The sequence below is a fragment of the Panthera pardus genome, unplaced genomic scaffold (assembly GCF_024362965.1).
Source record: "Panthera pardus isolate Hobbes unplaced genomic scaffold, ASM2436296v1 HiC_scaffold_24, whole genome shotgun sequence".
Taxonomy (NCBI): domain Eukaryota; kingdom Metazoa; phylum Chordata; class Mammalia; order Carnivora; family Felidae; genus Panthera; species Panthera pardus.
In genome coordinates this window covers 42,521,576-42,535,897 of record NW_026526810.1, presented here as the reverse complement: position 1 = coordinate 42,535,897, position 14,322 = coordinate 42,521,576, and the positions used below count along the sequence as shown (strand labels likewise).

The following is a 14,322-nucleotide window of genomic DNA, read 5'->3' as shown; positions in this document are numbered from 1 at the left end:
ACAGGAAATAATGCCATTATAGTGGGGTATAGGATATGTTTACAAAATGAGTAGATAGGAAATGTAGTTTTGAACTAGATTATTATAAATAAAAGCTGTGAAGCTTGCCCCACATTCTTAGGCATTGTGGGCATTGGAAGAGACAGAGAATGGGGGACAAGGAAGAGATTTAGAAGGTAGGGAGTAATGTAATGAATTTCCATTTAGTATGACTTTCCTCATAGAAGTTTATAGGGTACAGTGAGATACTGGGATAAGTTAAAACTCTATACACATTAGAAAATGATTGTAGCAAGGATGTCAAAGATGAGTATGTGTGGGAGAGAGATTTCAAAGATAGAATTTACATAATTTGTCAACTAAATACAAATGAGGATAAAAGAAATAGGGAAGAGGGGCGCCTGGGTGGCTCAGTCGGTTGAGCGTCCGACTTCGGCTCAGGTCATGATCTCACAGTCCGTGGGTTCGAGCCCCGCATCAGGCTCTGTGCTGACAGCTCAGAGCCTGGAGCCTGCTTCGGATTCTGTGTCTCCCCCTCTCTCTGACCCTCCCCCGTTCTGCTCTGTCTCTCTCTGTCTCAAAAATAAATAAACATTAAAAAAAAATTAAAAAAAAAAAAAGAAATAGGAAAGAGTTAAACATGAAATATATGTGCCTAAGCAGCTGATAGTATCATTGGCTTGTAAAAAAGAGATGCTATTAGCTGGACACTTTTGTTTGGCTCTGTCTCGACGAAACTACACTAACTAAAATCAGACTGGCATGCATACTGAAGACCATTATAAAAGCTGAATAAAATTAAATAGCATCAGAGAAAAATCAAGGCAACCAGGATTTAAGAAGTTATGGTCCTGAGAAAAGAGAAATGCATTGAGGTGATTCCTGTATTTGCTACAAGGTTTTTTGTTTTTTGTTTTTGTTTGTGTGTTTGTTTGGTTTTTTCTCTCCATCCTCCCTGCTCCCATGCATTTGACAATTAGCAGTGCAGGTCTTGGTGGCCAAACAGAGAATAGCAGCCTAGTTTATAGCAATCTCCCTAGGCTGGAGAAATAAAAATTGGTGTTCAGTACTATGAAGGCTGCTTGGACTTGCAGGGTCAATTCCTAGAAAGATGGGAACCCCAGAAAAGTAAACATAACATCCTGCATACAGTTTCTCCCTGAGGTATTTTCTGATTTTTAATCTGCCCTTGTGTGGAGACTGAGGCAGAAATAAGCAAGTAGAAAGCAGGGACTGAGAGGTTAAAAATTGAGTAGATATGTCAGCAGCCTCATAATACTAGGGAGAAAAAATGAGAGGTCAAGACTTCCTAAGAAATAAGACTTCCCAGACTTTCAGGTGAGATCCTTCAGGGCTCTGAAGAACTAGAAATGGCCCAGCCTAAAATTCAGCCTTGTCTCCATTATGATCCTGTAAATACAAGGACAAATTTAGATTTTCTCAGGAGAAAATGACCAATCAAAGGTTCCATAATTTTTCATAGATAATATGTAATATTCAACAAAAAAATTAGACGGCCAGGCAACAGCACCAAGTGACTAGACTCCAAGAAAAAGCAGACATTATACTTACCAGACATAGGCTTTGATGTATCTTCAAAATGTGAGAGAATTTCAACATTCTATAAGAAGAATACAATGAAAATTGCAGAACTGAAAAAGGATGAAATTAGGAATGTAACAAATGGGTTTAAAGGCAGATTATATATAGCAGAAGAGGGGATTGAAAATGGAAAATAAATTTGTATAAGAAAAATACAATGAAAATTGCAGAACTGAAAAAAGATGAAATTAGGAATGTAATAAATGGGTTTAAAGGCAGATTATATATAGCAGAAGAGGGGATTAAAAATGGAAAATAAATTTGGAGAAATTTTCCATATAAAATAGAGGGAGAGACAAAAAATACACAATATAGAAGAAAGAAGAGAACAAAGAGTACATGGGACAAATTGCAAAGGTCTAATGTACAAAGAAATGAGTCCCAGAAAAGGAGAAGAGAGAAGGCACAGTGTATGGATTTTGTAAGATGGATGAAAAAAAAAACATGAAACCACAGCTCAAGAATTTCTATCAGTCCTAAGCAGAATATTTAAATGCAAGAAAAACTACCTGTCATTGCATCATAGAAAATTGCTTAAAACCAAAAAAGAATTTTAAAAAACTTTCCATTTATTGAAGTCAAGGAAGGGAAGACACTTTACCTTCAAAGGAGCTACAGTAATACTCGTGGATGATTGTTCAGTAGGAGTGACTGAAACCAGAATACACTGCAATGATACCTTTTAAGTGCTGAAAGAAAACAACTAACAAGCTTAGAGTTCTATAAGCATCAAAAATATCCTTCCAAAAAATAATATATATCCTTTCAAAACAAAGTGACATAAGTATATTTATATAACTGAGAAGCTGAAAGAATCCATTTCCAGCAGACCTTCACCAAAAATATATAAGCCATACTTCAGATAGAATGAAAATGACTAAAGATAAAAATATAGTAATGTAGCAAATAATGCACTACAAAATGTATGCAAAGAATAAAATTTTAAATATGTTAACTGTTTAAAAATTAAAAATCTGTAGAAGAAAATATACATAGAAGTAAAGTACAAGACAATTGGATAAACACATGCAGTTAATATGTTGTAAGATCCTTGAATTGTTCACAAAGTGTAAAATACTCCAATTTAAAAATCCTCTAGGGGCGTCTGGGTGGCTCAATCAGTTGAAGTTCGACTTTGGCTCAGGTCATGATCTCACAGCTCATGGGTTCAAGCCTTGCATCGGCCTCTGTGATGACAGCTCGGAGCCTGGAGCCTGCTTCAGATTCTGTCTTCCTCTCTCTCTGCCCCTAACCCACTCTCATTCTGTCTCTGTCTCTCTCAAAAATAAATAAACATTAAAAAAATTTAAAAATCCTCTAATATGTCATGGATATGTCATGGATATATGTTATAATTTATAGGGTAACCCCATAAGGTACAATATTGTGTATTCATAACACAGTAGGGTGGAGGGTAATAAAACATACCTAAAGGTAAGAAAGGAAAATGCAAAGAATAAAGAGCAGGCAGGAAATTTGGGTGTGTGTGAGTGGTCGGGGGGTGGGGGGGCAAGATGATATTTTTAAGACTAAATATATCAGAAAATTGAATGTAATCATTAAATATTAATGGATTAATACTGGCCTACCAGATAAAATAGTAAGACAAAACTGTCTTGCTCATAATTTATGCATCTAGAAAGGTGAAATAAAAGGATGAAAATAATAATTGAGATAAAATTTTCACAAGATACTAATATTAAAAGAGACTTCAAGGTAAGAAATATAATAATAAGATAATTTTGAGAAATAGAAATATTTTGTGATGATTGAAGAAGCAATTTAACAAAAGATATATCAGTTAGAAATGTAAATGTATCTCATAACATGTTAACAAAATATATAAAGCAAAAATTGTCAGAAATAAAAGGAAAAAATGAATCTACAATGCTACTTGGAGATTACATTTTTCAGCAACTGACTAAACATTCGGACAAAAAAGTCAGTAAAAATACAGAAGTTCCAACAACACAAATAACATACTTAAATATATTTATTCTTCTGTATCTATATCTGTATCTGGTCACCTAGGGGTTCCATAATTTTTTGTGGGAATTGTTTACAAACACACACACACACATACACACACACACACACACACACACCTATCTACAATTTATAACAAATGATGACAAAACACACATTGTTATCATATGCACTTAGTGCGTTTACCAGAATAGACTATTTGTTCGACCATAAAGGAAGTCTAATGGATTTTCAAAGATTGAAATATATACTGTATATTCTAGTACCACTGTGGAATTAAGCCAGAAATCAACTCTAAGAAGAGAACTAGAAAATGACCAGATAGGGAAATTAAGCAGAAAACTCTAATTCATGAGTTAAAAAAGAAATCACAGTGTGAATGAATTACAAAATATTTTGAACTGTGATAATAAAATATGACATATTGAAACGTGTGGATTGCAGCTAAAACAGGAAATAGAATGATATTCTATAATTCCATAGACAGAAATTCTATAGAATTCTATGATTCTGTAGTGAGAGGGAGAAAGGTATAAAATCAATAGTGTACCTGTCAGAAGAATAGTTTAAAAACCAAATTATGTCAAAAGAAAGTAGAAGGAAGAAAATGATCAACGTGACCTGAAACAAAAATAAATTTTAAAATGGAAGAAATTGCAAAGCCAAATTTGATGTTTTAAAAATATGATAAAGATAAAAGAAGACTTAGCAAGACCAATGGGAAATGAAAAGGAAAAACCGATGTCGCAAATTGTTATCTGAAAAGGACATTACTAAAGGTAATGTAAAACATAAAAAGACATTATTTATGCCAGCACATTTAGAAGTTAGACAAAATCTCCAATTCCTTTATATAACTTACTAGGCTAATGTAAAAAAAATTTAATAGGCCCATAAGTTTTAAAATTTGAATCCATAGTTTAAAATCACACAACAAAAACTCCAGGTGCAGGAGGCTCCAAATGGAATTCTTCCAACTATTTAAAGAAGAATGTCACCACTCTTACACAAACTCTTCCAGAAAAGGCAGGAAAACTTCTCAAATAATTTGTTGAGTTCAGCATATTTTCACCTACTAAAACTTATTGAAAATACGACATATAATTAAAGAACAATTTCTCTCTGAGCATACACTTAAAAAATAAATAAATAGCATAGACAATAGAATGCAGTAGTTTATAAAAAGACTAATATAGCATGACCAAGAAGTATTTATTCCTGAAATACAAGATCGGTTTCACATTTTAAAAGTAATGAATGCAATTCACCACATTTAAGGAATGAAAGAGAAAATCCCTACAGTCCTAACACTGGACACAAAATAATAATTTAATAAAATACAAGACCGGTTTATTATAAAATTCTCCTAGAAGTTAAAAATAGAAGGGAACTATCTTAATATAATAAAGACACACTCTTTCAAAAGAGAAACGACTATACAAACATTGTGCCTATTTTTCAATTGAAATGTAGTCGACAAACAGGAGTACAACGTACTTGTTCAACATTATATACATTACAAATTGATCACCATATATCTAGCTGCTATCTGTCACCATGCAAAATTGTTACAATATTATTATGTTTCCTATACAGTATATTGTATTTCCATGTGTTACTTAGTTTATAACTGAAAGTTTGTACCTCTCAATCCCCTTCCTCTATTTCACACATCCCTCCCCTTTCCTCACTTCTGGCAACTGCAAGATTGTTCTCTGTATCAGTGAATTGATTTCTCTTTTGCATGTTGGTTTGGTGTTTTTATATTTCACACATAAGTGAAATCATATGGCGTCTGTGTTTTTTCATCTAACTTATTTCACTTGGTATTACACCCTCTGGGGGTGTTGTTACAAGTGGCAAGATTTCATTTTTTTATTATGGCTGATAATATTCCATTATATATCTGTACCATATCTTTATCTGTTCATTTATCCATGGACACTTAGGTTGCTTCCATATCTGGTCTCCTGTGGTGTGGCTGACTGTGAGGTCTGACTGGCTATGAGGTCTGGCTACTAGTGTCACAGGTGCTCTATTGCATTGGCATGCGCCCAAACCTAGGCAGCATTGCTTGAGGGAACCCCAGTGCTGGCCACCATGTGTGGTAGGGCAGGAGGTTGCTTGGAAGGGGCCCCACAACTGGTTGAAGTCTCCTGCCATATGTGGCAGTGTGGGAAACCACTTGGGAGGAGAGCCAGGCCAGGGCAGGGGATTAGGCGGGGATTCTGCAGGGTGGGGCACTGGGTGCAGTAGATAGAGAGTGTCAGAAAAGGTGCCCACCAGGGCTAGGTCAACTAAATAGAAGAGAAGTGAAAAGGAAATGGTGTCTGCCAGGCTTCTCTTCCCAGAGAATATTCCAACAGATCCTCACTCTTCTGTCACATGCTGTAAAATTAGTCAATGAAACTCCTTCACAGGTAGCCCAGGTGCTTTTCAAAGTGCTGCCTCTGTGCTGGGACTCAAAGTAAGTGAGATTGAGTGCATGTCCTTTAAGAGTAGAGTTTCCATTTTCTGTTGCTCTCTGGCTTTTCTGGATATAAGCCCTGCTGGTTTCCAAAGACATATTATGGGTGCTCATTTTCCTGGTGAGGTTGTCTGGGCTATGGAGCCTAATGTGGGTTTCAGACCCCTTATTCCTCAGGGAGGGACAGTTACAGTATCCCTTCCTCTTGTGGGTCATTACACTGACAGGCATCAGTCCTGACTAGACCACCTCTCCACCTGTCTTAGCTGTCTCCTTGTGGCTAACAGATAATATCTGTTCTGTTATTCTTCACTTCATTCTCTGAGATAGTTGTATACATAATTATAGATTTTGGTGTGCCTGTGAGAGGACAAAAGCTCAGGATCTTCCTACTCTGTCATCTTGATCCCCTTCCTCTCCAAACATTATGCTTATTGACAATATTTTGCAAGTTTCCCCTGAGATAAAAAAAATGACACTGAGAGCTGATAACATCACCTTTATTTAACATTGTACTAAAAGTGCTATATAATACAATAAGACAAGAAAGAAATAGAAAAAAATAGAATGATTCCAAAAGCATATATTAATGCTGTCAATATCTGTGTATGACATAATTGTGCATCTAGAAAACCCAAAAGAAACTACAGGGTAACTAATAGAATTAAAAAGAGAATAAGTCTATGTAAAAGTTAATTAAGTTTCTATATAATACCCACAGGCAATTAAAACCTTACCATTTAAATATCATTAAAATCATGAGAAACAAATGGTGATGAAAGATGTGCAAGCCTTCTACTTCTAGAAGGTGTTACTTAGAGACATGTTACTAAGAGACATTTAAGATGAACTTAATAATATACACAATGTTCCTAAAAGGTGTATTACTGTACAGATAGTAATTCTCCCCCCATTGACTTATAGACTTATTGACTTAATGCAATCCCATTAAAACTTTCAGCAGAGGGGCGCCTGGGTGGCTCATTCGGTTAAGCATCCGACTTCAGCTCAGGTCACGATCTTGCGGTCCGTGAGTTCAAGCCCCGTGTCGGGCTCTGGGCTGATGGCCCAGAGCCTGGAGCCTACTTCCGATTCTGTGTCTCCCTCTCTCTCTGCACCTCCCCCGTTCATACTCTGTCTCTCTCTCTGTCTCAAAAATAAATAAACGTTAAAAAAAAATTGAAAAAAAAATTCAGCAGATATTTTTGTGCAAATTGACAAATTCAATCAAAAAATGAGTACAGAAATACAAAGGTTTAGGAATAGCCAAGATAATCTTGAAGACGAAGGAAGAAAAAAAAAAAAACCTTGAGAGCTGCACTATTAGTTATGAAGACTTAATCAAAAGATACAGCTATTAAATGAAGTGGTGTTAGTGTATGACAAATAGACCAATAGGACAAAGTAGTCTAGAGACAAACCCACATATGCCATTACCTGATATGCACCAATAATGCCAATTAAAGGCAGCAGGGAGAAGGATTATCTTCTAAAATAAAAGATGCTTTGTACTTGCACCTCCACATGGAAAAACGAACTTTGAAACTTTGACCATTCACAAAACCCAACTTCGGATGGATTACAGATCACAAGTCAGAGGTGAGCACCTAGGATAAGTTACAGGAAAATAAATAATCAGTATGGGCAGAAGCCCAACACTAAAGTACTAAAAAGGGAGAGAATGGCATAATAGGGGACACAGCACACATGATTGACATTTTATAAAATTTTGAATTATAAAGGGAATTGTAGGGTGGGGAGTGGGAACTAAGCTTATTTTAAAAACCATGGGAAGAGCTAAGAAAGAGATAGACAATGAAAGTAGATAAACAGGGATGTATGTGTTTGGTGACATAAAGCTAAAGGTCTCTAGGAAACAGAACTACAAAAAAGGGAATGAAAAGAGATTTTAGGTCCTGAATTACTCTCATGTAAGGAAAGAGCAGTATTCACTATTAATTATGTGCAAATGACATCTTTTATGGTATGTAACATTATTATTTTTTTTTTAGGTGGTTTGAGCCTTTTGTCATGCAGTGGCTAGATGAAAATGAAGATGTATCAATGGAGTTTCTTCATGGAGCACTAGGAAGAGACAAAAAAGATGGAGTAAGTTTAAATTAGTTTAAGATTACTTTTTGTCAATACTCTTTCACACTATTCACTTTGAACATAACGGGGATTGTTAGGCTCATTGTTATTAATTAATTTTATTTTAATCCTCTAATGACCAAACTAAATGTAAAACACAACTTTTAAGGGCTGCTAGAAACTCTAGGGAATTGTTTAAATTAAAAAAAAAAAAAATTACCCTTTTGCTTCCAGGATTCCTTTACCTCTTGAATTGATCTGGGTCTACAAGTTCACCAAGCTTAAACAAAACTTCCTGGTCCTGAAAGCTTTCCAGGATTTCAAGATTAGGAGGAGACACCCTCCAAATCCCTCCGGAACAACTTAAAAGTCTTGAGCCACAATAGGCTTGCTAACCCATCTTTGTATCTATGGGGAATGAGAGAACTAGTCCCTCAATGTAGAAATGGAAAAACCAATTAATAGGAGCCTGTCTCTAATATTAGTTCTAATACTTTTCCAGGAAAGGAGATGAATGATTTTGAAATGGGTAAGCATTTTATTAAATGGGAAATGAAGGCATATGAGATGAAGGTACATGGTATAGGAGATTCACTTATTTACGTGATTTGACTCTTTCCACAGTCCCTCTAATGTGCTTATTGGAATGGTATCGCCTTCTCTCCCTTCAGTTCCAGCAGACGTCTGATCATGCCCTCTTCTCTTGTTCTGTGGTTGATGTCTTTGCTCAGCTTAACCAGAGCTTTGAGATTATTAAGAAACTGGAGTGCCCTAATCCTGAAGCATTATCTCACTTAATGAGAAGATTTGCAAAGGTGGGTTAAATGGAGTGCATCCTTTCTTTTCTGAGATGGTGGCATTTATTATTTTCTCACCTAGAATTTGACAAATGCTATTGTTGTTTGTAGTATTACTCTTCCTTGACACCACTACCCCAATTGAATTTCTAATTCTAGTACCAATAGGTTCTGTTTCCAGGCTTGTCATCTGACTTTCTTTCTGCCCTTTTTGTTTATTAAATATAAATTTATCATCTTTAAAAATCTGTTATTCACATTAGTGATTCAGTTGTTCGTACCATTGAGGGAACTACTATGGATGGCAAAATTATTCCAGATATGGTGCTTCTTAGCTGAAAATAAGCCTTGGCATTTCATATTTAAATTGCAAGTATTTTTAACGGACCCTATACTACAATGAAAAGTCCATAAGACTTGGAGTCATGAAAACAGAGTTCTCATTTCAAATCAGCCAATAACTGTGGTATGAGTCTGAGCCATTCATTCCATTTTTATGAAATGTAGTTTTCTCAGTTGACAGATTGATTTTGATCAGATTACATACTCTTAACATTTCTTTCTCCACATATATATAAAAACAAATATACAGCTTTGACATGTTAAAAAATAAAGGAATGCCAAAACTCAGTTAAATTATATAATATTTAAGATGTATTAATTTGTAAGGGCTGCCATAATTAAATACCACAGAATCATGGCTTAAGAAGAGAAACGTTATTTTTTTACAGTTCTGGAGGCTAGAGGTCTGACTGAGATCAAGGTATCAGCAGATTTAGTTTCTTCTGAAGCTTCTCTCCTTGGCTCAGGGATGTCAGCCTTCTTAATGGGTCCTCATGTGATCCTTCTTCTGTGCACATGCACCCCTGGTGTTTATTTGTGTACCCAAATTTGCTTTTCTTATAAAGACACTAGCTAGTTTTCTCAGGTAGGTACTTCAAGGGGCCCTCGGATCATCCCAGAGAGGTGCCTTTGAACTGCTAGAAACAGTTACTGTTCTGTTCAAGTCTTGATGCCAAGGTTGAGGGCTGGTTGAGAAGAGGGCTCAGAGGAGGCTGGCTGGAGTTTGGTCAAGGAAAGAGTCTTTGTCACCCTCTGTCATTCTGTGATTGGGATTCTAGCCTGAGAGATCCCAAAGAAGAGAGAACATAGGACTCATAGAGAGCTGATGGAACTAGAATTGGAAGCTTAGATCCTCATTGTAAGAAGTCTTGAAGAACAGGCAAAGTGGCCAAACTTCTTTTAGTAGAAAGTAGGAACTGTGAGATATATAGGTAGGTAGGTAGGTAGGTAGATAGATGCAAGAAAGAAAGGAAGGAAGGAACGAGAAAGAGAAGAAGAAAGGATGGAAGAAAGGAAGGAAAGAAAATGAGATGCCAGTGAAGACTTTTAGGTAGATAAACTGTCAGCCTAAACTGTATTACATTATTTGTGTCCCATCAAGTATTTTGAACTCTAGTCTTCATCTGTTAATTAGGTAGGCTAAAGTAATCTCCTGCTTTTAACGATAATAGCTAAAAATCATTTCTCTTGATCATCTCTAGAGGAAACTGTTGGTAGCAGCTGATTTCAACCTCCCAGCGTGGTAAAATCTGCAGTAAGCTCTGCGGGAGAATTACTCTAAAAAAATTCTCTAAGAAAGTCCTTTCTCGATGAACAGCTGCATTTTGGGTGCCTGCCAAGAGAAGAATGAAAGGGGGTCATTAGGGATACTGTAGAAAAAAGTGTGTCACATGCTATTCTTGGAACTCTGTGGGACTTGTGGAAGAAGGGTCATTTGAGAGTTTAATAATCTCAGAGCTAATATATTTAGTAACATGCTATTGTAATTGTGCACTCTATGAGAAAGGTAACTAGGATTCACCCTCAGAGTGGTCATGTAGCAGGTTATGTAAGCCGGAAGCATGTAAGTATCGAGAGCAGAATGAAAGCTCCACTAGGGGTCAAGGCCTTGGGCCTCAGACCACCCTCTGCTCCTTGGTAGTTTTGACCTTTCTGCAGCTGTGAAGCTGCACCCAGCCGTGTTTAGACTGCCCAAGGTATAAGCAAGTGGGCTGGAGGAAAGTATAAAGAAGTGGGAGATTACAAAGAGAGTTATGTTAGAATCACACACAGGAAAACACATTCTCTGAAGTGAGGAGAAAAGAATTAGGCTCCATGTGTCACTGAGGAAATGTGAGGTTTTTTTTTGGCACAATAAAAAAAAATTTACATAACTAAAATTTGCTCAATCCATGTAAATTCAATACTACCCAATTATTATCATGAGGCAATAATGTGAGAAAATAAACCTTTTCTGGGAAAGTAGAAATGGGTAATTTCATTGAAAAATAAATTCTATTTTGTTGGAATGATTTTTAAAAATCATAAAAATGAAAACTGGGACTTTATGGTTAATATAATTAGGTATTTCACAGCCATGTCAGACTATTAGAATTGGTGTTCTTTCATTACATGTGACCATTGGTCTTAAAAACCCTATCCTTCTTAGAATTAGGATCCTTGTGTCAGAATATTGAAATCATATTCTTTTCCTGGAACTTACATTGATTTAAACCTCCCAGAGAAAAGACATCAAAAATGATAACAGCAAACGTTTGGGAAGACTGAGCATTCTAAAATGGGATTTAAAGGAATGATTTGTTCTTATGAAAGCATACGTAAAACTGAATATACCAAAGAGATGCTTCACATTTCATAGCTCTGATGACAGGCAAAGAGTGCATGTGGGCAGTGAACATTTCTATGGCTATATTGCTGCTCTTGGTAAATATGAGCAGTTTAATTAAAACAAGAGATATGAAGCAATGATATCTTCATTATTAAAAACAAACCAATGAATGTTGACTTTTGGCTATGATTCTGGCTGGTTTTTGTTTTTCTTTTTGTTTTTATTGAGTTTCCAGGGACTAGGGGCACTATGGTGAATGAGACACACGTATTCCTTGTTCTTGGGGAATGTAATCCTAATTTTCAAACTTACTGATAATTAATTGACCATCACTATGTACTTATCACTTTACATATTTTGTCTTGCTTATTCTTCACTACAACCCCATGACACAGATACTCTTAGTTTTCCTAATAATTCCAGTGATGAAACAAGCTTAGAAAGTTTCAGTAACTCAAACAAGGCACCCACCTAGAAATGGTATGGATAAAGTGCTTGTAACCACTGAGCATTACTACCTCCACAATCTGGTATCATCACAAATCAATCGATAAGTCAGAAAGCAGCAACTCACCATTTATTTTCAACCTTTGAGCCAAACCTAGGCAACTCTCTGGATTCTATCTTACGCTGCATGCATTAAAATACAGTGCTGTAAATCACTGAAGTGACATTTCTGATGTCACTTACTAGATAGCATACTTCTTATCCTCCATGCATTGTTCTAATCCTGAATGTTCCATAACTAAAGTGGGGCTGAAAAGATGGATTTTGAACCAGGGCTCTTATCTTACTGATTGCAAGAGTAATACCCTAGATGGACCTACTGGTGGTGTTGACAGGATATTTAGCCCATTTCAAGAGCATGCCATTAGCTCAGGAGATCATAATGACTTTGGGTAATTGATCACTATCTCACTTAGTAATACCAGTAGCTGCATGTCAAATGAGAGCAGATTGCAGATGGGAGATACTTGGATAATCCTGTCTGATCCTTTAAATGTAGAGAATCCCTAGCTTCATTGCCACAATCCTATTAGAATTTCATTTTATTTCATCTGGAGCTCTTTGAATGGCAATTCCTTTACTGCATCCATAAGAGAATCATCTACACCTCGTGACTCTGTCTTCATATAAACTGTATTTTATTATAGAACAGAATGGAAACAGCTTCTGTTAGACTCTTGCCTCTCTCTCTCTCTCTGCTGTCCCCATTTCTGAGGCCGCAAGAGTTGCATAAAGATAAAATCCTGAACTAAATTCACACAGTCAGAAGGAAGTTCTGTCTTCCAGGCTTTGCTAGGTACCCCTTCCATCAACAGGTTCTCTCTGAAGAGTTCACCTACACCCTACTCTACGTTAGTTAGGACTGTGGTTTTCAAACTTTAGCTTGCAGCAGAATCACCTTGGAGGCTTATTAACAAACACCGGAATTGCTGATTCAGTAGACCTGGAGTAGTACCAGAGAACTGGCACTTCTAGCAAGCTCCTAGGCAAAGCTTGTGATACAGCTGGAGATGTGTCTTAGGAAGGTATGTCTCATGCAACTGCTTACTAGTATTAAACAATTAATACCTGATAAGGTTTTATTTTGTTGAATAAATTAGAATGAAATTTAAGTTGCCTCTAAAATGTACATGAAGCCTGTCCTTCAGGTATACTTTGTACATTAGTAAAGAAGTAGATATTGTTATAGCCAGTGTATCTACAACTCCTATGGGCACAAGGCCCTACACCATATACTACATGGCTGAGCTCTTGGCCTTACCCACAGCTCCTTCTCATTTGCTAACCACTGGCGTCTGTAGGTTAGTAGATACAAGATCCTAGGATCAGTTGTCCCCAAGTGGGAATTCAACAGACTAGGGCTTTCCTATAAAGAAGAGTCAAATGTCAGACCATGGGGGATACCTTGAGAATAATCTGAATTGAATATCTGGATTCTCCTCTCCAAACTTTATCTGGAGCAAGTTATAGTCTCTGAGTTGCAACAAGATCCTCAATTCAGACTTTGCTTTGTTTTTATATCGCAGTGAAATGATTCTTAGCGCTTGTACAATCATTAGAACCTGCAAATTGAAAGCAGTGTTCGTATGTACAAGAGAATTAGTACTTTTTAGGTAAGTCCCAAAGTCATTTTCAGCATTATATATAGAGTAAAATTTGAACAGCTGCATTTGGAAGATGCTTCAGTCTGATCAGCCATCTGTTTTCCTAGATCTATTGGTCTCCCACTTCGTAAGATTTTATATTTTCCAAGACCAACTGTCTATTTAAATTGACACTTATTATCAACATGCTTTGTACTTCCACAAAATATCAATTTTATTTCTGCATGTTTCCCCTAATTTCAGGTTTTCACTATGGTCTTAGACATCTGTAAAACAAGTTCATAGTTCCATTTGAATTCAGGTTTATAGATTAAGGAGTTGAGTTGAAGGAGAGATGTTTAGGGTGTTTCCTGAGTTATTTTGAGCCATGCAAAGAAAATTCAGATTAATATATTGCACAAAAAAGAAAAGCTGTCCTTTTCTATAAGAAGAGATAGTATATATCTATAATTATTATTGCATTCTCTCCTAAGAAAATCATGTCCACATTTGGCTTAGGATAATTCAAGCTATGTGAGTAAAAGTAGGATACAAATGCATCAATATATCTTTGAGTAACTGAAATAAAATTTAACAAAATGTGTTTGTTTTTCCTTA

General features: G+C 36.2%; 1 protein-coding gene across 6 annotated transcripts in view; it reads left to right on the top strand.

Moving 5' to 3' along the window:
- The window catches only part of UNC13C (unc-13 homolog C), a 610,270-nt gene that overhangs the window by 476,205 nt on the left and 119,743 nt on the right, over positions 1–14,322 (top strand). For all 6 annotated transcript variants that reach the window (XM_019442067.2, XM_019442063.2, XM_053889051.1 and 3 more), the window contains exons 24-25: positions 8,068–8,164; positions 8,818–8,961. In XM_019442067.2, coding sequence (XP_019297612.2) covers positions 8,068–8,164; positions 8,818–8,961 — 241 coding nt within the window. The remainder of the gene's footprint in view (positions 1–8,067; positions 8,165–8,817; positions 8,962–14,322) is intronic.